At 41.7% G+C, this 27,168-nt stretch overlaps 1 protein-coding gene across 3 annotated transcripts in view; it reads left to right on the forward strand.

Annotated features, from left to right (window-relative positions):
• The window catches only part of AKT3 (AKT serine/threonine kinase 3), a 268,842-nt gene that overhangs the window by 217,609 nt on the left and 24,065 nt on the right, over positions 1-27,168 (forward strand). For 2 of the 3 annotated variants that reach the window (XM_067555260.1, XM_067555261.1), the window contains exon 11: positions 16,718-16,932. In XM_067555260.1, coding sequence (XP_067411361.1) covers positions 16,718-16,932 — 215 coding nt within the window. Of the gene's footprint in view, positions 1-16,717; positions 16,933-24,359; positions 24,556-27,168 lie in introns of those variants that run through there. The other variant, XM_067555262.1, reaches the window with a different exon arrangement.

Below are 27,168 nucleotides of genomic sequence, written 5' to 3' on the forward strand. Positions count from 1 at the left end.
TCAACTTTCCAACTGTAAAACAGTTTGAAAATCAAATGTAGTTCACACTCAAGACCCAGCAAAATTAAAAGTGTTAAGTACGTTTTGGCAGTTCACTTTTATTATGCCCAGTCCTCAAATGTACCAGCAGACAATCATCTGAATGTTAGTTATTTTTCACATGCTTATGTGATCACACAAAAAGTACATGCTAAAAAGAAGCAGATGGTGACAGATGGGGAAGGTTGAATAAGGTGGTTTTGGAAACGTAGAGAAATGCACTTCTGTAATAGTGTAAGAATAAAAATTATTTGATCACCATGTTAGAACTAACAAAATAGAATTGCAAAAAATACTTGATTGTGAGAAAACAAATGAATTTACCAATATTCAGTTTGTATTAAGAAAAGTGTATGCAATATTTTTCTTATCCAAGAATAATATATTATTTTTTACTGGCCAAATACTTTTTAAAAGTGCAAATTTTATTTTTCTTCCTTTTACAGAGATCCATATTTAAATTAATCCTTTATTTTCTCACTCGAGGCATTCTCTTAGAGTACCTTTCTTTAATTTACTGGCTAGAGATATTGGTGCTGTTATAGAATGAAACAAATACTTTATTTCAGGAATTACTGGAAACATTTTATCCACTACATTGTAATACTAAATATGCATATGTGTATATATGTTTGTGTGGGCATATGCGTAAAATATGTAAACTGTAAATCATTTGTCAAACCAACAAAACCCTTGAAACTCAAAGCTAAAGCTGTCACATATGAGCATTAACTCTTGTACAGCATAAGTGAAGAAAATGGAAACAATAGGGCAGATCCTTAGCAATGACAGTTTACACCAGTTGAGGATCTGCTCCAATATGTATCATGTCCTTACATTTGTTTATAGGTCCATAACTTCACATGTAATATATGGTCTTTGGTATTCATTTAATTTTAAAAGCAAAGATTCGTCTTCAAGTGATGATCCCTCTGTGTATTCCACATGTGGTTACGCATGTCAACCATGCGCCTGAACCTGGAGATTTTTAATAAGCAGTGTCTGTTGGTCTGTGCATGCGCAGTTCTCATTCTCTGAGGGCAAAAGTGGCAATGTATCAGGCGCCTCTCCAGTTCCTTCTTATTGCCACATGGTTTGGGTCAGAATCTTTTGTGTCCACAGCTTCTTCCTTCAACTGTTTCAATCTGTAAATAAATTGTAAATAGTTTTAGTATTTTATTCTTTTACTCTTTAGTCTTAAGTATTAATTAGTAAATTAGGTGTCTCCCTTCCTCATTCCCCCCTGGGAAAATTCTCCCCAATGGGGCTAGGATTATGCCCAGAGTCCTGTGCTTCAAGAATTGCATTTCCTGCCCCTGCTCCTTTTCAGTGAGCACCAAACACCACTGCTGCCTTTATTATCTAGGTGAGGCTCACATCTCAGCTAAGTGCAGCATTTGCTACTCCTTCCCTCCCAGAACTTGTGAGGGTTGAGAGCTAAGACTGAAAAAACATCTGATGGAAAAGTCCATGAGATCCCAATCAGGTCCGGGCTGGGAAGACCTCCATGTACATCAGCTTCAGTCAACAGACAGCATCCCTCTGAGCACTGTCTCATAATTTGAGACTAAAGACTTCCAAGCCAAAGGAGAAGGCTTCTCATGGGAGTAAGGGGCACTCTTACAAGCATAGAGACAAACATTCTTCTTCAAAAGCTGCCCTGAAGAAAAGAGATTCCCTCCCCAGCTCCTTCAAAGTTGGGAGAGTCCTCATGCATGGATCCTAAAGATTTATGCCCTAATTACCACCTCAGCAGAGACAGTGGCATGAAAGAGCATATATCCATCAGTTCCAGTACCTGTTCTGATGTGCAACTGAAAGACAGACATCAACTGCCGCTCCCTTGAACAGTCAGACCAGACTCTGTGTCAGTATTGTCCTGGCCCCAGAGGGATCCAACTTCCTCTGTGACCAGGGAAGCACTGGATGTAACAGCTTCACAACTGACTCATGCTGTACCAAGGCAGTCTGAGACCTATGTTTCCCTGGTGGACATTTTTGTTCTACCACATCCCTTCTCCCGCATCCTCTCAGTTCTGTCTTTATTCCTTAGGAGGAAGCTATTCCAAGGACATGGAGCCACTCTTCCCTCCCACCCACAAGCCTGAGTACTGAACCATCAATTCCCCAGGTAGTTTGGGATCCAGCTTTTTCATCCAATGAATTAGAGGTTCCAGAATAGCTGCTACCACATCATATAGAAGCGGGCTGGGCAGAAGCGCTCAGAGATTGGGGTTCCATGCTCTGACCAGATATGACTTCCCCAGATACAGGCAGTACCTAATGAAGTGGGATCATCCTGAGCCAGTTGATCCATCATACTGGCATTATTGGGGTTCTTGGGATCCCTACTATAGGCACCTGGGATCAGTGCACGAGGTTTATTTACCATCTCTTGGCCAACACCAGCCGGCCCCATTGGAGTAAGCAGAAGATGAAGTTGAACTGGATTCAGTGGTTCTGGGAGCAATTTCATCATCTTCACCAGATAGGTGGTTACCCTGTTTTTACCATCTCTGCTTTATGACAACAGGTAATATCATGAGCTCCTACAAAGGTTGGTTTCTGAGCTCCAAATACAGCTTGAAGAGGTTCAGGAGCCCTAACATAGATTGCTGGATGTCTTGCAATCCTTGGGTCACAGTTAAATGACCCTCCTGATCAATGAAGCCATCATGGATCCAGATAGAACGGTGAGGCTTCTTGCTCTCCCACCAAGATTAGGGCTGAGGAGTGCTACTTCATTCCTTCTAAAGGGGAAGAGTTTCTTTTCTCTCACCCACTGTCCAACTCTGTAGTGGTACAAGCAGGCATCTAAAGATCCAGGCTGCAACACCTAAAAACTATACCCTCGGATCACGGTGCCAAACAGCTAGACCTTCTAGGAAGAAAGGTTTTCTCCTCTATCTCTCTGCAATTTAGAACTTCAAATTATCAGGCTCTTCTGGCTAAATACAACTTCACTAATTATGCAAAGTTGCTGAATTTTAAGACAAAGTCCCTCAGGAACATAGAGCTCACTTCTAGTCTTTAACTGATGAAGGTAAATTAGTGATTAAAACCTCTCTCCAGGCTGCAGTAGATGCCACAGACACCACTTCTAGAGGAATGGCTACCGCCATTGTCATGAGGAGAGATTCCTGGTTACAATCCTCAGGTTTCCCTAGAGAGGTACAGAGTACCATTCAAGATCTGCCCTTTGATACAGTTAACTATTCAATGAGGCAGGGACTTGCAGAAGGGAGAAATAGAGCTGCATATAGAAACACAAGTGACACAAGCAGCACATTGATAAAATAACTCTAATAAATGAGCACACCCCAAGGTGACGGGCAAATCTGGTAACAGCCTTGAGGTGAATGTGATGAAATTTAGGCAAGGTAGGATGTGCAGATTGGTAGCATTACTTATTTGCAAACACCAGCAAGATCAAAAGGTCAGGCAGCATTGACATGAGAAAACATTTGTACGATTGCACACACACAACAGCTCCTACAACAGTAGAAGAAGAGTTAGACTCTCAGCTTTCTCCTTAGGCCAGATACTAGTATTGTAATGTAATATTTCTGAATCTTCAAGTAATCTGGCTAATCTCATAGATGTGCAGTTTAAATGTCCACATCCATTGTCAGACATCTTTCCTCTTAAAGATGTAATGAATTCACAAAAAACAAAAATAAACAAAAGTAGAAGACATTTCAGTTGCACATTGTCTGTATATAACTATCTTCTACAATCCAATACTTCAAAGTAGGATCAGTTTTCTAATATAAACTACATTGTTGTCTAAACAAATTAAATATCACAGTTTGCTATAAAATTAAGACAGCTTTTATAAATGTAATGTTGTTTTTATTAATTCAGTTAATCAACACTGGCAAACTCCTTTTTCATTTTAGCACAGCTTGCAATAGCATCCATGTGATAATGAAAATGTGTCCCCTCCAGCAATAGTCCTTAGTTTTGCTGAGACTATAAGGTACAAGTAAAAGCCCAAAATATCTTTAAAAAAAAAAAAAAAGCCACTGGCGACGGTGCTACATCTTCTCAACAAGAAGGGTAAATTAATCAGAAAAATAATCTTGCAGAGGTATCTGTATTCATGACTCTCCATCTTGTCTTGCATCTCATAGATGGGAATGTGTGTTATTAAGACTCCAAATGGAATTATAAATCTCTCAATTTTCTTAATTGGGAAAGAGAGAATGATATAAAACTGAAGGAGGAATGATCGTTTCTATGGATCTGAAGCCTGCAGTAACCATTTGCACAGTCACCCCAGCTGCTTCCATGAAGATTATTTTTGTAATCCTACAATACAGATGTATCTCCCTCTTATTTTATTATCCATTTTCTCCATTTTAGCTCTGAGGATTTGATTTTTCTTGGGTAGGCAAACCCTGCTGTTACAGTACTATGGTCTTTTACTGAGAGATTTTTTTCCTGTTAGATGCCTAACATTTTTCACCTTTTTTAATCTGTTGCAGTTATTGTTTTGTGTAGGGATTCACACATTTAAATTGGTATCTCACTGCTTTTTGCTCTGAGAGGCTTTTTTAAACTCATATGTAGGAGCATAAAGTTCTTACTGTGACAGTAGTTGATACAGATCCATGTCTTTTGATGAATGAAAAATGAAAAGTTTGCTGTTTTACAGCAGCCAGTTTATTGTGTCTATTAAATATTTTACGATATCATAAAGAGAAGGAAGGAGAAAAGGGGAACTTTGCTCATAAAATTGAGTAGGAAAAACTCCTGTGCAGGACTGCAAATCATGCGACAATGTAGGCCAATCTGAATATGAGGGGAAATGCATGATAAGTGGCTAGAAGAGGGAAAATGGCTGTTTTCCTACAGAGAACCCACATACCCATTTCTCAGTTTGGCAAGAACACTGGAGAAGTCTCATCAATTTCTCAGGCCAAAGACAAGGTCAATATTCAATTTTTTCAAAGTACAAAGTTGGGAGAGTTATCATTCTTTGGATACAGTGAAACTCACAGAACTCATAATTTGACTGACACTGTCACGACCGACATGTGGGCAGTCAAACCTACTGGTCTGGGCACGAGTTGGGAGTCAGATTGAGTCAGGTACCAGGGAGTCAGAGTTTGAGACAAGCCAGTGGGCAGACCAAGAATCAGGCGTCAGACAGAGTCAGGTTACCAAGAGATTGAGGTCAGGTGCCAAGTTCCAGACAGCAATTGAATAACGACGTTGAGGACAAACCCCAGTTGGAAGCCAGAATCTAGGATCTATCACAAGCTGGGTCTGGAACAGAGATGGGTAGGCAGTCTGTGTTGTTGCTCAGACACCTCCCTTCATGGCTTCCAGGTTTAAGTACGAGTACCAGCCAATCAGTGGGCTGTGAGGAACTGCCACTCAGGTCCTGCTAAACCCAACCTCACAGGGTCCTCTTGTGGCAATGCAGAGGTGTCAGTGGCCCAGAACCTGCTCCCCTCCCTCCCAGGTTCCAGCCCTGCAGGTTCTTACAGATACCACCACAGCCTTCTGTATGAGTGACTTACTGTATTTAGGTGATAGGTGTTTTTATAAAGTATCTATCACCACTGTTAAGAGCTTTAAATTATATACTTTCTTGTTGCTGCAACAGTTGCCACAATTGATACATAGTTATAACAAATATATTTTTAACTTTTATTGAAAAATATATGGGTGATGAATATTTGCTAACAGACCAACAACTGAAGTGATAAGAATGCGTGAGGTGTTAGTAGAAATGATTAGGTACATACTATTCACCTGAACTGTAAGGTTAATTGAAAACAGTTTTTCCCCCTGAATTAACCATAAATTGGTGTATCCAAGTTCTCAGTTTTCTTTCACAAAATAGGTGTGCAGACCGTTTGTTTAGTTGTTTTAATCTTTTCCCATCTGTTCTGTTGGAGTTGATTGAGCAATAAGCTATGTCAGGATATGCATTGTCTCATCATAAATGCATATATTTAGTGCATTGAGAGGGACTGTGGGAAGACTGAACAACAAGGGTGTTCAGCACCCCAAGAAGTCTTCTTTTGTGACAATGATTAATGCACACAACACTGTGAAAGTGATTTTTCTATTGCCTTTAAAAAATAAATCCTCTTATGAACAACAATTTGCAAGAGACTGACAATTGGATGTCTTTCATTCCCATGGTTACAAGAGAGTCTTAGTTTGGTAGATTTAAAAAAAAAAAAAAAAAAAAAGTTCAAATCATCAGATCGCTTTTTGGTACCGTATGGTAAATAAACTATGGATTATATTGAGCTTGTCTCATAAAATCAGGAAGAGAACTTTGAGAAGCCACTAGAGGCTTTACTTTCTCAAGAAGAAGTAGCAACGATGCTACATTAATCAATGCTTATTAGTTGTGTGCGGATACATGCTCTTTTCTGAAGGGTGCCTTCAGATCCTGTTCTGGTTTATTGTTTCTGTACCAGGGCAATAGCAAGTGTTTTTTGAAAACCGTACCCTGCTTATGTAAAGCAGTGTCCCATCCTGTATTCAGTCACTACTATAATTGGCTGATAATGTTTGCCTTAAAAACCCACTCTGTTAGCAGATGGTGAATTCACTAAAAATGTTAAATACGTTGTATTGACTCACTACTGCAGCTGGATAAAGAAGAGGTGAGTGTGATTTTCTTGAGAGTGAGGGCCTAGGGTGTGGACTGTGTTTTAATGATGTATTTACTATCTAAATGGATAAAAGGATAAAGACAGGCAACTATTTCTTGAATTTTTGCTTTAAAAAGTCAGTTTACGTATTAGACATCACAGCTCTGAAATATAGCTGCCTACTGATTAAATACATTTTGTTAGCTGGTATTGGTATTTTGCTATATCTATATAATAAACTTAATTAGGTTTGCTAGCCTTTTAAACACAGTGAAAATTGAAGTTTGTATGCAAATCAACAGCTTTAACCCTGTTTTGAAACGATAGTACTGTCCAGTGCCCAAAAAACATCTGTAAAAGCACTTAAGTAACTGCATGTTCCTGAAGCAAATACTTGTCATATGATGTATCTCTAGGACATTTCCTTGCTGTGGGGATGGACCCCTCTCTCATCCCAGACATCTTTCTCTGGCATTACTATAGGGCCAATTCGGAGTGCCAGGTGCAGTTCTTCAGCTGTATGTCTTATGAAGCACTTCTGGGTGTAACAGCAGTCCTAAATGAAAAAGGCAAATAAAATCCTGGAGCCCACAAAACAGTCTGGACTCACCCCACCGTTCTTTACAAGGTCAAAGATAAATAGTCTGGGGCAGTTGGGTTCCTATCCCCTGTATGTCTGTGGAGTCCAGACTATGCATCCTAAGCTAAAAAAACCCAACAATCATCAAATAATACCCCCCCCCCCCAAAGTAAAGATAGTCTCCTTTACCTCTCCAGAGGATCCAGGCAGCAGAGGTTTTTTCAGGAGCTATTTTGGTAAGCAGCGCTGCTTTGTGGGGTCCAGGAGTTCAAGATCTATTTCCCTCTGAGTGCCACCCACACTGGGCTTGGATCCCATTTAAGGAGCTGCCCCTCTCCAGGTTTGATAGTCCTCAGAGGAGTACCAGTTTGGGGCTGATTGTGCCCACAGTAGCTCTTTAACTGCTTCCTTACTGGATGGGAACCTGGCCCACCACAATGCACCTTTGTAGTACCTGTGCAACCCATATTATGTCCTGTATTAGATACAAGAGTGTACCTCTTAGTTTACAATAATTACAGTTTAATCATAAATTTAATTTATGGCCACTTTAAGGCCTTAATGAGAATCAGACTGATAATCTTTTAGTCAAGTTCAAATGGCTCCTGCTGCTATCTAGCTATACAGGAGTAGGTAAGGGACCCAACATAACCTTTAAGTTGTGAACTGCTGTAACAAATGGCAGGCATACTCCCTCATTTAAGGGAGCCAGTAATATCTCATTTCTTGAGTCTTTTCCCACAGCCCACAATTTTATCCAATTTGAGCCTCAGTCAGCTTACTTCTACCCACATCCCAGTCTCTATCAAATGCTGGGTAAGTAAGCCAGCTGCAATGACTTTATATGATGAAGAGGAAGACTGTCATCTGCATACTGAAATCACCCACGCTGTAGCCCACACCTCTTTACTGATCCTTCTAGAAGTTCTTACACCCTTTGAACAGGAGGGGTGACATTAGAACTTTTGGAACCTTTTATAAGAGAGTCCTGGGGGCAAATGAGGAAAAGAAAAAAGTGCACTGGAATGATTTGTTTAGCTTGAATAGGGTACAGTTTGTTTGGTGGAAGGGTAAGCATGTGACTTAAGCAGTCACCCCTAATTCATGAAAATAAAGCTGTTCAGTATATATTCAGTATAGTCATAATTTCTGTATTGTCTTCCTGTTTCTTTGTAATTCTGTGCTGTACTCATGGACAGCATTAAAATATTGTTCTTATGTCCTTTGTAAAGTATTTAAGTTTTTGTCACACTCCTTTTAGCATCAGAGGCTATGCAACTCTAAAAGGTGTTTATAACCAATTGAACTGAACCATTCCTGACTTTAAGATGCATTCAGTTTTAAAAATAACACAGATTTAAGAATTGGTTGAAGAAGATACTGTAGCACTAGGAGAGAATACATTTACACACACTCTTTTACACATACACTTAATACAGATTTGATCCAGTGACTTTCCACATCCTGTAAATGCTGAAAAATTGTTAAGATAGAATTGTCCACATATTTCTGATGTAAAGAAAAAACTTAATTTCATGCATTTACTATGACTTCATTATACGCATTATTAAATTTATATTATGATAAATTGACACACATTTTCCATAATTCAACAGTATTTTTTGTTTGTTCTTTTTCCTTTTTCCTAAACTAAAACCTTTGAATGCATTTGCTTCTCTGGTTGGCTGTAAACCACATATTTAAACAAAAATAAAGGGTTGCCAGTTTTGCCAGCTGGGGATGAGAACCCGGCTGGTGATGTGCGGGTTCGTGAGGCAGTTAATCCAGATTTTATGCTTATTTATTATTTTATGTAAAAAGAAGTTAAAAATCACATTTGGCTCTTGCTATGTACCACTGTTTTGTTGCTGTTGTGGGAATGCAGCAAAAGGTTGCTCATACTTTTTATTATTATTAGGTAAAGCCCTACATACAATACACTCTGCTATTGGCCATGTGAATGCCTTGTGGAGAAAATGAAAGATTTTTTCCCCATTGTCATTTTCTGAATCACATGTTTTGTCCACACCTCAGCTCGTGTAGAAAGAATCTACCATTGTTTTATTTATTTTGCTGTCATTAGAAGAAAAAGGCTAACAATAGAAATGATCACGTGAAAAATTTATGCCATTCTTGCAAGTCGGAGAAAATGGTGATTAAAAGATTCTAAATGTCACAAATTGATAGTCAGTTTTTCAGTGAATCACTTGCAACACTCTCACACTTGTACAATATTTAATATTAAAAAGCAGAAGTAATTTTAGTCCACTTGGTCACATGTGTGTATATAGGAAGTTAGTTTAATTTTACATTATCCAAAATCTCACCCTTTCCTTGAAAATATCAAATTATAATGTAATAAAGAATATCTGAATGAGTCTCTGTTTTGGCATAAGTAAATATAATTGCTGTGTAAATAGCATGACTTAATTTGTTAAAACTTACTATTCTTGATCTTAGTTACACACGTGCCCTTAGTAATATACTTTTTTCATCATGCTACTTCTAATCCTTAAGGGTAGTGAAGACTAAGTATTCGAGTGCATAAATTGACATGGAACCATTGGAATTGCTATACTGATCCAGACCAGTGGTTCATCTAGTCTGTCTTCTGACTCTTACAGTGGCTCGAGTAAGATGCAAGAAGCTCTGTTAATAGGCAGTTCTTCTTCGAGTGCTTGCCTATGTTTATTCCAAATAGGTGTGTATGCACCATGTGCACAGTTCGTCGGAAGGTTTTTTCCCTAATAGTACCCATAGGGTCAGCTCTGGTGCCCCCTAGAGTCATGCCTCCATGGCGCTCTATATAGGGCCCTGCCGACCCTCTGCGTCTTCAGTTCCTTCTTACCACCTGTGATGGTCTCTGGAACTTCGCTCTTGCTATGCAAGTCTAGCCTTTGTCCTCCTAGGAGTATTTGTAAAATAGTTGTATATAGTTGTTAATTAGTAAGAATAGTTAGTATAGTCTTAGGATAGTTACTGCTTATTGGTTTAAATCTTCCCATTTCCAGCAAGGAACGGGGCATGCCTGCCTTCAAATCCTGTAGGAAGCCTATGCCTAGAGACGACCCTCACTCATCCTGCTTGAAGTATTTAGGGGAGTCTCATCAGTGGGATCGCTGCAAGATTTGTAGGAGCTTCCAACCAAGGACTCAAAAGGAAAGGAACCAGAGACTTAAGTTCTTTTTAATGGAGTCAGTCCTCCGCTCCATGCAGCAGAGACCAGTGGATCAGATGTTTCCACCTCTGCCTCAGTGTGGAGTGCACCAGCATTGGTGAGGGAAGCGGTGCCATGGCAAGACCTCGCTCTGAGAGACGCCCGGCACCAGCATATCTTCCCGGGACCGAAGAGCTCAACGCACGGAGAGGTGCGGCACTGTTCCCATTCCCTGGTGCCACACAAGAACAGAAAAAGATGGGCAGGGCAGGGGCCACTTGCCAATGCCAAGTACATCGGCACACAAGTGCTCGAGCAAGTTGTGAACCACGTCGGGCCACCTAAGCCCTGCACCCGCAGTGGTGGCACCATCAACTCCGGCCCCACAGAGGGGTTTGTTGAGTCAAGGCCCAATAGACTCCCCACAGAGACAAGAGGAGGAGTTGCAACTACCCTCAATGCCTGAAATGTTTGAGGTAGCGAGGGAGCTCATTGTGAACATGGCCCTTCCGCTCCCACCGAGACAGGACCCGGAACCGGCGCTGAAAAAGACCACGGTGCTGTCAAAGGACAAGCTGCTATGAAAGCACAGTCACGCTGTCCACAGCGCCGCTCTCTGACACAACACCTCCATGGTCACTGGGAAGTGAGCAGTTTTCCTCAGACTCAGAGTCCTATTCTTCGAGGAGGACAGAGACGGCATAGCCATCCATCCCATGGCCCCCTCACTGGCAGATGCCTACTCAGTAGCCATTATGGACTTGGGGGTGTACCATCAGACTCAACGGTCCCAGTCCAGCAGATCATATTCGCTCGCCTTGGATTTCAGACCCCGACTGTCCCACTCGGCCAGAAGCTTGCTGTGGGGCAGTGTTGGAGGGCTCTGAGCACAGCGCTGGACTTGACAGTGCCTTCGACCCCGGCACCAACGATGAGGATCCGGCACTGTGTGACCCTTCCAGTGCTGAGGTTATGGCAGGAGCAGTCCCCGTGCAGATACTGGAGGACAGCAGGGTGCCCCAGGAGCTTCTACGCAGAGTGGCCTGGAATATAGGCCTCCAGGGGGAGGAAGTTGTGGAGGGAACAGATCCGATGGTGGACACCTTGGCTCCAGAGGCCTCTCCAGAGTGGCTCTGCTGCTAATTGACCACTAGAGAGACCACAAAGTCTCTGCGGCAAACACCTGCCTCTATACCTCCTACTGTGAGGAAGGTAGAGAGGAAGTACTTTGTGCCCTCATAGGATCATGAGCATTCTACACCCACCCTCCTCCGGGGTCCCTTGTTGTGGGGGCTGCCAACAAGCATGAAAGGCAAGGTCATCATGGCCCCACGCCAAAGGTTAAGGATGTCAAGAAGTTGGAGCATTTTGGGGGAAGGTATACTCCTCTGAGGGGCTTCAACTTTGGATTCCAAACCAACAGGCCATCCTCAGTTGGTACACCTTCAATTCCTGGCAATCCATGGAGAAATTCAGGGAGTCAGTCTCACCAGACTCCAGGGCTGAATTTGCTGCAATGGTTAAGGAGGGTAAGGCTATGACAAAGACATTGCTCCAAGCAGCCTTAGATGAGCCTTAGATGTGGTGGCTTGGATGATGGCCTCAGGGGTGACCATGAGAAGGAGTTCCTGGTTCCAAGCCTCAGGGCTTTCGCATGAGGTCCAGATAACGATCCAGAACTTGCCGTTTGAGGGCCCAGGCTTATTCTCTTTTCAAACAGACTCCAAGCTCCATAGCTTGAAGGACTCATGGGCCACTCAAAAATCTCTGGGCTGACACACGCTGGCGCTCCAGAGAAAACATTTTAAGCCGCAACCTATGCAGTGGTTTTACCAAAACCAGACAAGACAGGACCCCAATTGCAGAAGGGGCAGAAGCAATAACGGAGACCCTCCCAAACCTCTAATTAGAGCTCTGGAAAAACAAGCAGGCCTCCAGGTCCAAACAAAACTTTTGAGAGTGCACCCGAGGATGGCACGCCAATTAATATCTCAGATCCACCCCCTCTTTTGATTATTGGACCACCTATCCCACTTCTACTGTGCATGGTCCCAGATCACACCAGATCAGTGGGTTCTGTGCACGGTAAAACTGGGATACTAGCTCCAATTTTCATGTCTCCTGCCCTCCCTGTCTCTCTTCAGGGACCCCTCTCACTAGCAACTTCTTCAGCAGGAGGTGCAGATGCTCCTAAGTATAGGAGCAGTGGAAGAGGTCCCTGGGGATCTAAGGGGAAAGGGATTCTATTCCCATTATTTCCTAATCCCAAAAGACAAGGGTAGGGCTTCGTCCCATTCTTGGTCTGCGAAACCTCAAGATTCATGAAGAAACTGAGATTCTGCATGGTATCCTTGGCCAGTAGGCACCAACTTCATGGGTGTTGAGGGGCTGAGGCACCCACGGAAAAAAAAATAGTGGGTGCTCATCTGCCTGGGTGGGGGTGTTAGCTGTTGGCAGGCAGCCAGTAGCTCTTTCACACAGACAGCTGCAGATTCTGTTTTTCATGCCACACCTGCCTATTAGTTGTTAATTGATTTAATGTGTTTTATGGGCGCCTCCCTGCTCCTGCAGGGGCTGAGTCACTGAATCACTGCACAGACCCATTGGGCTGCTGCTCCAGCCAGGGACACTGAGGAGGGGCCAACTCCCAAGTCATGCCACGTCCCCCGCGGCACTGTGTAACAGAAAAAAAAAAAAAAAGGCTGAGGAATAGGGTTAGGTGTGGTCGTCCTAGGTCGTCAGCACGCTGGGCCAGCCCCTGCTGCTGCTCGCCTAGGGGGACACACTGGTCCACCCTGCGCCTCTCTCCAACTGCCTCCCCTCATACCTGCATGAATGTGCGTCGTGGGCAGACATTGTGTGTGGCAGTAACCTTCAGTCGACTCCCAGCCAGGCTCCAGGTCGGACTCCTGACAGCAGGTAAGTCCCGGCAGAGGGAACCCGACTACTAGGCTAGGGCTAGGAGGGTGTGTGTGCAGTGGTGGCCAATGTGGGGCCCCTGAAAAATTGGGCATCAGCTGGCACCCGCAGTGGCAGACATCCAGCGGTGGGTGGGGGAAACTAAGCTCCAGTTCCTGGACACCCCCAGCAGAAACTGGGAGGGTGGAGGAAAAAAAAGCCCCACCTGGCCTGGCCTGGGCAAACTGCAGTGAGAGCTGGACCTAATTGTCTAGCCCCAACAGAAGCCGGGAGAGGGCAGCAAAGCAGAAGCCAAGTGGGGTTGGGGGGGAGCCATGCAGCAGGGTTGAGGGGGAGAGCTGGACCCTGACTACTAGCCCCAGCAGAAGCCGGGTGGGGGGAACTAAGAAAAAGCCCCTAGCAGTAGCCGGGAGAGCAGGGGAAAAGCCCCGTGGGCAGGGAGCCAGACCTGACCACTGGCCCTGGCAGAAGCCGGACAGGGGCACCCACGGGCAAAACCAAAGTCAGCACCTATCCAGTATCATTCCCTCTTTGTATCTGGGTGATTGGTATGCCGCCCTCAATTTAAAAGACGCATACTTTCATATAGCAATTTTCTCGGGGCACAGGAGGTTTTTCAAGTTTGTAGTCCATCAGACTCATTATCAGTTCAAGGTCCTGCCCTCTGGCCTATCTTCATCTGCTCAGGTTTTCACCAAATGCATGGCAGTAGTCGCGACATTCCTGAGGAGGAGAGTACAGATGTACCTCTACCTCGAAGACTGGTTGGTCAATCGGCGCACCAGAGAGCAGGTGGAAATGAATATGAGGCTGATAAGGTCTACGTTTGACAGGTTGGGCCTTATGATCAATGAACAGAAGTCAACTCTCACGCCCGTCCAGAGGATAGAATTCATCTGAGCAGTGCCGGATTCGTGTCAGGCCAGAGTATTCCTCGCAGATATCCGTTTTCTCGCTCTTCAGGACATTATTATGGACCTAAAGTGCTATCTCCAGACCACGGAACAGAGTTGCCTGAAGTTGCTAGGACACATGGCAGCATGTACTTATGTTGTTCAGCATGCGAGACTGCGTCTGTGACCCCTACAAGCGTGGCTGGCTTCAATTTACTGCCTAGCCCAGGACGATATAGACAAGGTGGTTTCTCTTCCACCTGCACTGTTAGAGACCCTGGGTTGGTGGTGTGATTCTCAAGTCCTATGTGCAGAGGTCCCTTCTTGGAACCCCGCTCTTCCCTGTGCTTGGTGACAGATACTTCGGGGATGGGATGGGGAGCTCCAGGGGGCACCAGAGCTGACCCTATGGGTACTACTAGGGGAAAAACCTTCCTGCGAACTGTGCATGTGACACATACCTACTTGGAATTGACATGAGCAACATCTCGAAGAACAAGAGTTACAGAAGGTTAGTAACCGTTTTTTATGGAATAACCTGCTCATAGGGAAAGTTTCTTTCTAACCTTCATTGATTTAAAGGTTGCCTTATGCCCTAAAATATGAGGGTTTATTTCACTTCTGATTTTTTGTTTCCTTTTAAAAAAATCTTTAGTAGTATACATTTGGATATTCTCATTATCCATTCGTGTCCTCTTCTTTTTTTGAATTCCGCTAAGGTCTTGGTCTCAGTGATCATTTGTGGCAATGAGTTCCCCACAGGCTAATTATGTTTTCTGTGAAATAGTATTCTCCATTTACCAGTTTCAAATTTGCTGCCTTTTGATTTCAGCATTCAACCATAGAACAACTACATAAAGGTCTTTTAAGGTAGTACTGATATAATCCAACCATTTCTTTTTACGTCTTCATCACCTCTCACCATGGTTATTGCAGCTCCATTTCCTTCATCTACCAAAGGCTTAGACTTCAGATGCCAGCATGTGTAGATGCTGCTGGCTGCTTTGTCACACGTAAAAGAAGTGCATCCCTATCCCCAAACAGTTACACTGGCTCCTTGCTCATTCCAAGGTCCTGAGTAAATTTGGCTTCCTCTATTTTAAATGCACATTTTTTTCTGTATCTCTGCAATGACTGTAACTGACGTCAGCCTTGTGTCTCTCTACTTCCATTCCAGATCACTTATCTGACCACTCCTTTTGCCACTCAACACAGTGTTGTCACTATGAAACCCTTTTCCTCAGCAGCTTCTTTTGTCTGGAACAGCCTTCCTCCATCTCTGCATCTTTGTTATCAAGTCACAGATGAAAACCTCTAATTTTCTTTACCTGTATTTCTTAAATTCTCTGTCGTTTATTATTTAGGTCTATAATTTATTATATTGAAATCTTAAGTTTTGGGATACAGTTTGTTTAAAAGATGATTTACAAAATAAAGTTTATTATGTATTTTGCCTCTTGAGTGTATCTGTCTTAAGTAAATATTTGTGCCCTGTGCACTTAAAATTACAGTGGCTTTCACAGGAAGGAATTAACTTCTAATTGTCACACAGTTTTTAAGATTCTTGGATGAGTCATTAAAGGAATTTGAACAAATTAGCACTTTTCAGGATGCCTGTATTATATATGTATATGCACATTGTACCCTCTACTGCATTGCTTTTAGGGCTTCTTTATGGCCATGTTCCATTGTGATACCTTTCTCCATTTCATTATGAAGGTGTTTTGAATTCAGTTTGTCTAGGTTTCTTACCCCACTTTCTTGGGGAAATTAGAGTGAAGAGTTGTGGCATAAGAAGTCCGCTAGAGATATAAACATTGGAGACATGCGTATGCACCAGACAATGCACCAGAATCTGTTCTGGTATACTGTGCTTTGGACTGTGAAGAGAAGTGTAGTTGGGTGTCTAGCATATGAACAGGCTGTTAAGAAGTTGTGCATATCTTAAGAGTATTAAAATGTTTGTAAGTCCTAGACTCTCTTGATGTTGTTGGAGAGCTCAAGTGCGGAGAGGAGGTGGTTGGGAAGTAGGAGAGAGAAAAAACCCTAAGATAGGAGTCAGAGAGGAGCTCAGACAGTGGTGGTGGTTGATGGTCAGTAGATCAAGCTTCCCTTGCTCTCCTGAAATTGAGGGCCCTATAATAGGGTAATTGAGAAGGACTGCGGAGAACGGGGAAAGGAAAAATACACGTGTCACGTTGAGGACAACATTCTGAATTCTCTATTCTGTTTGTCTCAGATGTTTAACAAATAATGATTATGCGGTCACAGCATCATTTAGCATGACTAGAATTTCAAGCAGCACTGGTTGGGCACAGTGTTGTATTAAGCAATAAACTTTGTAGGGTCAGTGTCTGTGTCCAATGCTTTGGGAATCTGTGCCCCATACTATAGCATGGTGAGGTTGAAAGATACGTTAATACATGACAATCTTAAACCTAAATAGACTGAAAAGATCTGATTTGAAATCCCATATAATTTATGCTTGTTTTGTGGGTTTGTATTTTAGGTATTAGAAGACAATGATTATGGTCGTGCCGTGGACTGGTGGGGCCTGGGAGTTGTCATGTATGAAATGATGTGTGGGAGATTACCATTCTACAACCAGGATCATGAGAAGCTGTTTGAACTAATACTAATGGAGGACATAAAATTCCCTCGAACTCTCTCTTCAGATGCAAAATCATTACTTTCGGGTCTCCTGATAAAGGATCCAAATAAACGGTGAGTGTAAAAGAAGTCTAATGAGATATAATCTTAACTTTATTAAATTAGAAAAATGATATTAATGTAATATCTGTGTTAACTGATTGTGCTGAATAAGACAAAATTGTCTAGGCTAATGCTGTCCTCCTTGAAGAGATAGTGAGAGAGAGAAAGAGCATAACAACTGAATGCGCTTCCAAGGTAAGGAGAGTTTGGCTGCAGGAGGAAGAGTCCCAGGGATTTAACATTTAGATAGGTATCAATTCCCCCAGAAACGCAACTGACAGAATAAAAAAAATCCAATATACTTTACAAACATACCTTAAATTTAGGCTAAATAAAAAAGCTGCAAGAGTAAAAATGCAGGCAGAAGACCAGTAACAGGGTGGGAGCTACCCAGTTTATTGCACTGAGTGCAACATATATGATTACCTGCCGCATAGCCATGTGACGTATGTGCATGTGTGGTGCAAGCAACACACATGCATGAATATGGGCTCTTGAGACCACAGTGGCTGAACTGGAGGAGTGAAGGGAGACACAGGTACATAAAGGAGACTTTTAGGGACATAGCAGAGCAGTCCCTCCTCCAGTCTGACAGTTCCTGTTCTGCTAAGGGGGAAAAAAGTCTTGGGGCAGGAGAGCATCAAGTTGGAGCAGAGAGAAACAATCCCATTGTTGGGACCCACCTTCCAGAGAATGCCATGATAACCTCTCACACAGGATATTCCTCCAGGGGCAGAGACTCCAGTTACTGGGAAGAGACAGGCGATAGTTGTGAGGGTTTCAATTATTAGAAATATGGATAGTTTGGTTTGAGATGAGTGGGAGAACTGCATGGTGCAAATGTAGCTGACTTCACAAGACATCTAGATAACCTTACAGGTGGTGCAAGGCTTTAGCCAGTGGTTTTGGTACATGTAGGTGCCAATGACATATTGAAAAGTACAAGAGAGATCCTGGAGACCAAATTTAGGTTGCCAGGTAATAGATTAAAGTCCAGGACATCCATGGCAGCATTTCTGACAGTGTTTCCAATTCCATGTGCAGGGCCTGTAAGACAGGCAGAACTGCATGATCTCAGTGTGCAGATAAGACGATTGTGTAGGGAGGAGGGATTTAAGTTCATTAGGAACTGGGGAACCTTTTGGGGAAGGAGTAGCCTATACATGAGGGATGGGCTCCAGCTAAGCTAAAATGGAAACAGATTGCTGGCATGAAAAATTTAAAAAAAACACCATGAAGGAATTTTTAAGCTAAGGGCTGAGAAGCCGACGGGTGTGAAGGAGCACATGGTTTGGGTAGACATATCCCTTAGGGTTGAATTTTTTAAAGGAGGAACTCTATATCCTAGTAAGAGAATAGGAAAGAAGTCGGTAAAGTACAGGTAGGAGCTAGTGGGGAACAGTCAGACAAAACAGAGTCCCATTTAAAAATAACACATGAAGGCAAGCAACTGAATATTGACTGAATGTACAAGTAGTGATATACAAATGTTAGCAATCTAAATACTAAGATGTGTGAACGAGAGTGCTGTGAACGAGAGTGCCTGGCATTAAATGAGGCTATTGATACAACAGGCATCATGGAAAGTTGGTGGAAGGAGGATAATCAATTGGAACATGGTAATACCAGGGCATAAAATAGATAGGAATGAACAGAGCAGGTCACGCTGGTGAGGGGAGTGGCACTATCTGTGAAAGAAAGCAGAGTCAAATAATGTAAACATTTTAAATTAAACAAACTGTACCTTATACAATCTCCATGGATAGACATCCTATCCTTGAATAATAATAGTATAACAATAGGAATATACAACCGGCCACGTGACCAAGATGGTGACGATTTTGAAATGCTAAGAAATGTTAGAGGGGCTACAGAAGGAGAAAGGACTGTAATAATGGGTGATTTCAACTATCCTCATATTGACTATCCAGTCATCTCCGGGCATGGTGCAAAGAGAAAATTTCTAGACACCTTAAATGACTGCTTCTTGGAGCAGCTAATCCTGGAATCTACAAGGGGAGAGGCAATATTTGATTTAGTCCTAAGTGGAGCCCAGGATCTCGTCCAAGAGGTAACTATAGCTGAACTGCTTGGTAATAATGCCCATCATGTAATTAAATTAAGCATCCTTCTGGTGGTGAAAATACCAAAAAAGGCACCACAGTGACATTTAACTTTAAAAGGGGAAGTACACAAAAATGAGAACTCTTATTAGAGAGAAATTAAAAGGAGCTGTCATAAGGATTAAATTCCTGTAAACAGCATGGGGAGTATTTAAAAAACACTATTTCTAATAGAGACTATGTGTATACCTAAATCAGAAAGACACTAAGAGGACCAAAAGAATGCCACCATAGCTAAACAGTAGAGTAATGGAGCCCATTATAGGCAAAAAGGCATCCTTTAAAATTTGGAAGTCAAAACCTAGTGAGGATATAATAGGAAAGAGCACAAATTCTGGCAGTAAAAATATAATAATGCAGGCCAAGAAGAAGTTGAGAAGCAGGAAATAAGTAGTCATAGGATAACAGGGAGGATCCTCTCATGGATCACAACTGGTTAAAATATAGGAAACAAAGGGTAGAAATAAATGGTCAGTTTTCATAATGGAGAGAGATAAACAGCAGGGTCCCTCAAGGATCTGTACTGGAACCTGTGTTGTTCAACATGTTAATTAATGATCTGGGAAAAAAGGGAGTAAACAGTGAAGTGGCAAAATTATTCAAGATAGTTAAGTTCAAAGCTGACTGCAAAGAGTTACAAAGGGATTTCTCAAAATTGGGTGACTGGGGAACAAAATAGCAGATGAAATTCAGCATTGATTACTATAATGTAATGCACATTGAAAAGAATAATCCCAACTTCACTTGTATAATAATAAATTATTTATAAATGTACACATATGTATAAATGAGTTATTACCACTCAAGAAAGAAATTTTGGAGTCATGGATAGTTTTCTGCAAACTTCATTGCACAGCAGTGGTCTAAAAGGCTAACAGAATGTTAGGAACTATTGGGAAAGGGATAGAAAATAAGACCGAAAATATCATAATGCCACTATATAAATCCATGGTGCACCCAGATCTTGAATTCTGCATATAATTCTGGTTGCTCCATCTCAAAAAGTATATAGTGGGTCTGGAAAAGGTTCAGAGAAGGACAACAAAGATGATCAAGGATGTGGAACAGCTTCCATACAAGCAGAGACTAAAAAGATTAGGACTGTTGCTGTTTAGAAAAGAGGTTATTTGGGGGGAGGGTGATGGGACCCCCGGGATACAACTTGGAGCTGTGGGACCATTGTGCCCTCTTAACTCTCCAGCCTGGGCTCTCTCTCACTATGCTTTACCAGTGACAAGCACAAACCCCTACAGGCACTATTATCACTCTAGCCACCAGCATGCAGAGGCACACTCACCCAAGCCACTCATGAACCAGGGAAACACCAGCAAATCTCTCAAGCCCCTAGCCTTGCACCCCAGAAATATACTGTCTTACACTGCTCAAGATCTCCTCTTGAACAGTGCAAGCTTATTAATTAGTTTGCCACTTTATCAAAGGAAAGTGGACATGCCCTCGTCTTTGTAACCTGAGCAGATTTCCCAAGCACCGTAGACAAACTCACTGCTTAGGATAAAACATTAAAATAAGTTAATTAACTACAGAAAGATAGATTTTAGGTGAGTATAAGTGGTAGGCATAAACATCAGAGATAATTACCAAAGGATATGAAAAGTAAACATGCAGTCTAAATCCTAAGCTTTATTAGACTAAGCAGCAATTGAATTAAGCAGTTTTTTTCACCCAACTTGATGTTGCAGGTAGGTTACAGTTCTTGGTACACAGGCTGACTTTCTTTTTCAGCCTGGGACCAAACTCCTCCGTTCAAAGTCTTTGTCTTCCCAGCATTCTTGTTGCCTTCAACGTAGAATGGGGAGGAGAGAGGTGATCTTATAATGCCACTGTCCCTCTCATTGAATTGTAAATCTTTCGTTTACCATTCCCTGCTGATCAATAGTCATATAATTCCCGCCCGGATATTGGTTACCTCCTTTGTTGTCACTGGAGAACTAGCTGTGGGCGACTCCCAAACTCACAACATATCTCAATAACAACCATATAGCAAAATCTTATCACTTCATACATACTAATGATACATACATTCTGATAGAACAATGATTTTCAGCAGATCATGACCTTTCATATGGTATCTTACATGGCATGCTTTGTATGAAATATCACCATATACAAATGATGAATATGGAGGTTACAGGATGCTACTTTGAGGTACAGTGTGTCACAGTGGGATATTATAGAGGTCTATAAAACCATGAATAGTGTGAAAAAGTGAATAGAGAGGTGTTGTTTACCCTTTCCCACAATACAAAAACCATGGGTCTCCCAATGAAATTAGTAGGCGGCAGGTTTAATAAAACAAGAGGAGCTATTTTTTCAAACAACATACTATTAACCTGTGGAATGCATTGCCATGGAATGTTGTGATAGCCAAAAGTATAACTGAGTTAAGTAGAGAACTAGATAAGTTCATGGAGGATAGATCTATCAATGGCTGTTAGAAGATCAGGGATGTAATCCCATTCTCAGGGCCACCCTAACCTCGGACTGCCAGAAGCCAGGAGGGGAAAACAGGAGTCGATTTCTCCAAAATTGCCCTGTTCTGTACACTTCCCCTGAAGTTCTGGTACTGGCCACTACTGAAGACAGGATTCTGGACTAGATGGATCATTGGTTTGGCCCAGTATGGCAGTTCTTATTTTCTTAAGTTATCAGTCAACTATAGCAATTTTTATCAACCAAGCAAAGAGCTTTCTGATGGGTAGTATAATTACTAAATAACATGTTTGGTTTTTTATTATACCTTTATCATCACTAACAAAATGAACAGGATTAGCAAGGTACCAAAAATATCTATACACATACGCTGAAATCCTGGCTTTATAGAAGGCAATATCAAAACTGCTATTTACTTCAGTGGGGCCAGGATTTCACCCATAGTGGGGTGTTTGTTATTTGTTTTAGTTAAGGCAGAGTTAAATAAAATGTAAATATAACATCATATATTACTTATTCAGGATCAGGTTAATATTTTAAGAACCCTGGCTACAGATTCTGGTTAGGTGGTTGGAACCTGTGGTATAGAAAAATATGGACTATCATTGTAATGAGAAAGCATATACACAAAAGAAACCCACAGTATATTTTCAGCAGAAATACAGACCTAGTACTGTCGTAAAATAAACATGATCCACGAGATATCTTATGTAATGTAAATAACTGAAAAATTTAAGTCTAGTCTACTACTCTAGCAGTAGCAAATGTTCATAAGCTTAGAATTTTGTTTAACTTGAGTCTTTTGAATTAATAGAACATACTGTTGGTCACTGATGCTGATACAGTTATCAAATACTGCAGAATGACACCTAAGCCTTTGCAGCACTGTTTAAGGCCAGATAGTTTGTAATGAGGGACTGAGTGGAATTTTGTGGGGTGGGAGGGTAGGACACAGTATACATTTTGTAAATTTAAATTTTTTCTAACTGTAATAAGATTCTGTTATCTGAAATTATACTGATTAAACTGATGTATTTAGCAGCTCTCTTGAAAGGGAATGTATTTTAAGATAGATTTTTCCTCGCTTCTATGCAAGACAGATGGGTGCACTTTATAGTGCAAAATTCTTAAACATTAATCTGCTCCACCATAAAGTGGTGCTCATGTGTGTACTGTTTTGAGGCCTATATTTATGTGTACATGCATATATAAGATACAACTTTGATAAACTGTAGGTACCCCCAAAGAAATGGAGAACAACTGATAAGGGATTGGGGAACATGACTTATTCAGCGAGAGTATGGAAATGTTATTACATTTTAATGGAAAGAAGGCACAAAGGAAGACTCTAGATTAATACTTGAGCAGAGTAAAAATAGAATAAATAGAAAGGGAAATATATTTAATTTGGTGTTAATGGTGATTATACGAATGAGTACTGGACTGACCTAGAAAAAAGTAGGTTAGAGTTTAGGAGTATTTATTTTGCCTCAGGATAGCCATGTGTGGGATCTACTTGAGGTTATCATTTTGAGCTCTTAAGGCTTGTGGAGATAGGCTTACACTGTTGTTAGCCTTGCCCAAAGCAAAAGAAAATCCAGTTTGGGCAGGAGGATGATTGCATTTTAATTTGTCAATTATTTGCAGATAAATCATTACACACACATTCAATTAATTCTTACTCAGTTGCTCCCACCCCTTTCTGAAATTTTAATAACAAAAGAAATTGGAGAAGCAGAATCAAATCTGAAGTTTTAGCTAGTGAGCAAAGATTTATAAAGAATACAGCAGCAAAGTAATCAGAAGGAATTTTGGAATTAAAGGTCCAGGCAAAACACCACTAATGTTATGTTTTCCAAGTGCCAGGGACAGTTTTAGCTTATTGCAGTCATGGAAAGGAATCGGAGAGACCTTGTCTTAGAAGAAAACAATAGACACAAATACAATAAGAGTAGAACCAAATAAATAGCTTTAGACCAAAGTCTTTATTATGTGAGCCCTATGTCTCAGTTGTATATGGAAGGCTTCTTTGATCATCTTAAGCATTCTTCCAGTTGCTGATGTGGACAAGCTATAGATTTGAAAAAGATATTTGGGCTTTCTGTGGAGATAATCACTCCACACATTTTTTTAACCTTTTTTCATCATTAACACCTTAGATAAGTATGTCTGAGAGAACATGTGAAAATTTCTGTTTCTATTATATATTGGTAGCATTAACTCTTGATCATAGTAAGGCATGTTTGATTAGAGGTATGTATGTGGTGGTAGCATGTATTCCATTCCAAGTAACATGCAGGTTACCATATAGTGTTTTCTATGTAAATTTGTAAAACATTACTGCCTGGAGTAATTGATCCAGGTTAAGGTGGTCAATATTCTTTTCTTAAATCTGTTTCCAGGTTGAGTGTTTTAAGCATATCTACCTAGATTCCAGTTGTTTTAATATCATTGCTTTATGTGGTGGGTAATGTGAAAAATGAAAATCTAGCAGTTATGCATAACAATCTTGAATTTGAATTGATTGCAGAGTGAGACTGTATGGACGTTGGAAGGATATCTCCTTGTATTTAAAAAGAAGAGACAAAAACAAGTACTTAATTCAGTTTAGAGAATATCTTCTTGGAGTAAAATATAGATTTGTTCCTATAGCAACATCTGATGCTTTTTAATCTTCAATCATGGTGTTCTGTCAAAAATGTTAACTTTTAGAGTTGGAAAAAAATAATTCCCTGCAATTCTTCTTTGCAGATAGTAGTCTCTATGATAGAGCCATATTTACCAACCTGTTTTCTTTGGCATGTTGATGCTAGCCACTGGCACGTGGGGAGAGGGTTAACTGCAGGTTGGTCTTTCCTTGCACAGGTGATTATGAAAGATATTGAGAGGCCATGCTGGTGAATGCAGGCGAATCAGGTTCCTTAGTAGGGAGGCAAGAAACCCTGAATAGCTGCTTGGGAAACAGAAAGGGAATGATGTGTTGGAATAAGGAGGACTCCACACCCCAGTGGCTGAGGTGATGGCTCAGGCTTGGATTTTTCTATTTTTATTTTCTGTATATATAGTCTGTATGTTTCCAATATAAAATCAGTTTATTTTGTTTGTGTGAATTATTGCTCTTTGAGCACACTGAAATAACAAGCCTTAAAGCAGAACACAGATGGTTTGAAAGACTGCCCTGGGTTCTTTATTTTATTGTCTAATCCTCCTGATGAAACACACAGCCTGTTTACACCATCTTCCTTACTACAGTTTGACATTTGTCCTTTTTTATTCTTGGTTATTTTCTTACCTTTAGTTCTCATAGAATCATAAGAGTTCAAGGCCACTAAACACTACACAGCCACCTCCACACCAAGCCCAACAACCAGAATTAGATTATAGTATTGAGCCCTCAGGAGACTAAACTACTCTGTGCCACAGGTAAAGAATTGGAGGGACCAAAGTGCACTAATACCTGAGACCCCTGCTGCAGTGGCATGGAATTAAGTGAGATATAGCCAGATAATCCCAGCAACAGACCTGCACCCCTGCTGTAGAAGTAAGCGAAAAGCTCCCAATCTGACCCAGGGGAAAATTCCTTCCCGACTCTGAATATGGTAACTGGTTAGACCCTGAGCATGAGAGCAAGACTCACCAGCGAAGCACTTGGGAGAGAGAATTCTCAATACCACCTCAGAGCATAGGCCCATTCCATCGGGTATCCAATCTCCAGCTGTGGCCATCTCTGATACTTCAGAGGAAGGAGACAAACAAACAAAGAGAATACACCGAGGAGGGAGGAAAATCTCCTTCCTCATGAAAGTTGGTAGACTGCTGATATGCTGAAAACTGAATTTATCTATTAAAAAAAAGGCAGTGACAGTGCAGGCTTCTCTTCTACTGTTGTTTAAGGGCACTGGACCTTGATTGGCACTGGTTTCATGGGGTAAGTCTACCCTATGATAAAAGACTCAGGGCAGAGCCACAGCTGGCCAGGGTCTGCTGGCTTCGGCTCAGGCTGCAGGGCTATAAAATTACAGTGTAGATATTCAGGCTTGTGCTGGAGCCTGGGCTTCGGGACCCTCCCTGTTTGCTGGGTCTCAGAGCCTTGGCTCCAGTCCAATCCAAAACTCTACACTGCAGTTTTATAGCCCCACAACCTGATCTTTTTTGAGAAGATAACAGATTGTTTTAGACAAAGAGAATGCAGTGGACATAATTTACCTAGATTTCAGTAAGCCATTTGATACGGTTCCACAGGGGAATTATTAGTTAAATTGGAAAAGAAGGGGATTAATATGAAAAGTGGATAAGGAACTGGTTAAAGGGAAGACTACAGCAGGTCATACTGAAAGGTGACCTGTCAGGCTGGAGGGAGTTTACTAGTGGAGTTCCTCAGGGATCAGTCTTGGGACCAATCTTCTTTAACCTTTTTATTACTGACCTTGGCACAAAAAGTGGGATTGTGCTAATAAAGTTTGTGGATGACACAAAGTTGGGAGATATTGCCAATACAAAGAAGGATCGGGATATCATACAGGAAGATCTGGATGACCTTGTAAACTGGAGTAATAGAAATAGGATGAAATTTAATAGTGGAAAGTGCAAGGTCATGCATTTAGGGACTAATAACAAAAATTTCTGCGATAAGCTGGGGCCGCATCAGTTGGAAGTGACAGAGGAGAAGGACCTGAGCATATTGGTTGATCACAGGATGACTATGAGCCACCAATGTGATGTGGCCATGATAAAAGCTAATGCGGTCCTTGGATGCATCAGATGAGGTATTTCCAGTAGCGATAGGGAGGTGTTAGTACCGTTATACAAGGCACTGGTGAGACCCCATCTGGAATACTGTGTGCAGTTCTGGTCCCCCATGTTTAAGAAAGATGAACTGGAACGGGTGCAGAGAGGGGCTACTAGGATGATCCATGGAATGGAAAGCCTGCCTTACGAGAGGAGACTTAAAGAGCTTGGCTTGTTTAGCCTAACTAAAAGAAGTTCAGGAAGTTGAGCCTTGAAATTAGATGCTGGTTTCTATCCATCAGAGGAGTGAAGTTCCGGAATAGCCTTCCAAGGAGAGCAGTGGGGGCAAAAAACTTAGCTCACTTCAAACCTGAGCTTGATAAATTTATGGAGTGGATGGTATGATGGAACAGCCTAGTTTGGCAATTGACTAATCTTTGACTACCTGTGGTAGATATGCCAGTGGCCCGTGATGGGATGGGTTCTGAGTTATTACAGAGAATTCTTTCTTTGGTGTCTGGCATGTGAGTTTTGCCCACATGCTCAGGGTCTAACTGATTGTCATATTTGGGATTGGGAAGGAATTTTCGCTCAGGGCATATGGGCAAAGGCTCGGGGGGTTTTTCGCCTTCCTTTCTAGCCTGGGGCATGGCTCACTTGCTGGTGGATTCTCTGTATCTTAAAGTCTTTAAACCATGATTTGAGGACTTTAATAACTCAGTCATAGGTTAGAGGTTTATTACAGGAGTGGGTGGGTGAGGTTCTGTGGCCTGCGTTGTGCAGGAGGTCAGACTCAATGATCATATTGATCCCTTCTGATCTTAGAGTCTATGAACCCAAGCCTTGTGTGCCCAAGTCAACTGACCCAGGCCAGCCATGGGTCTTTTATTGCAGTGTAAACATACCTGTGGAGTGAATACTTCGTCTGTGTCCTCTTGAAGTGGAG

Source organism: Emydura macquarii, unplaced genomic scaffold (genome assembly GCF_026122565.2).
Source record: "Emydura macquarii macquarii isolate MOO-44397 ecotype Brisbane River unplaced genomic scaffold, CSIRO-AGI_Emac_v2 contig_1597, whole genome shotgun sequence".
NCBI classification, from domain to species: domain Eukaryota; kingdom Metazoa; phylum Chordata; order Testudines; family Chelidae; genus Emydura; species Emydura macquarii.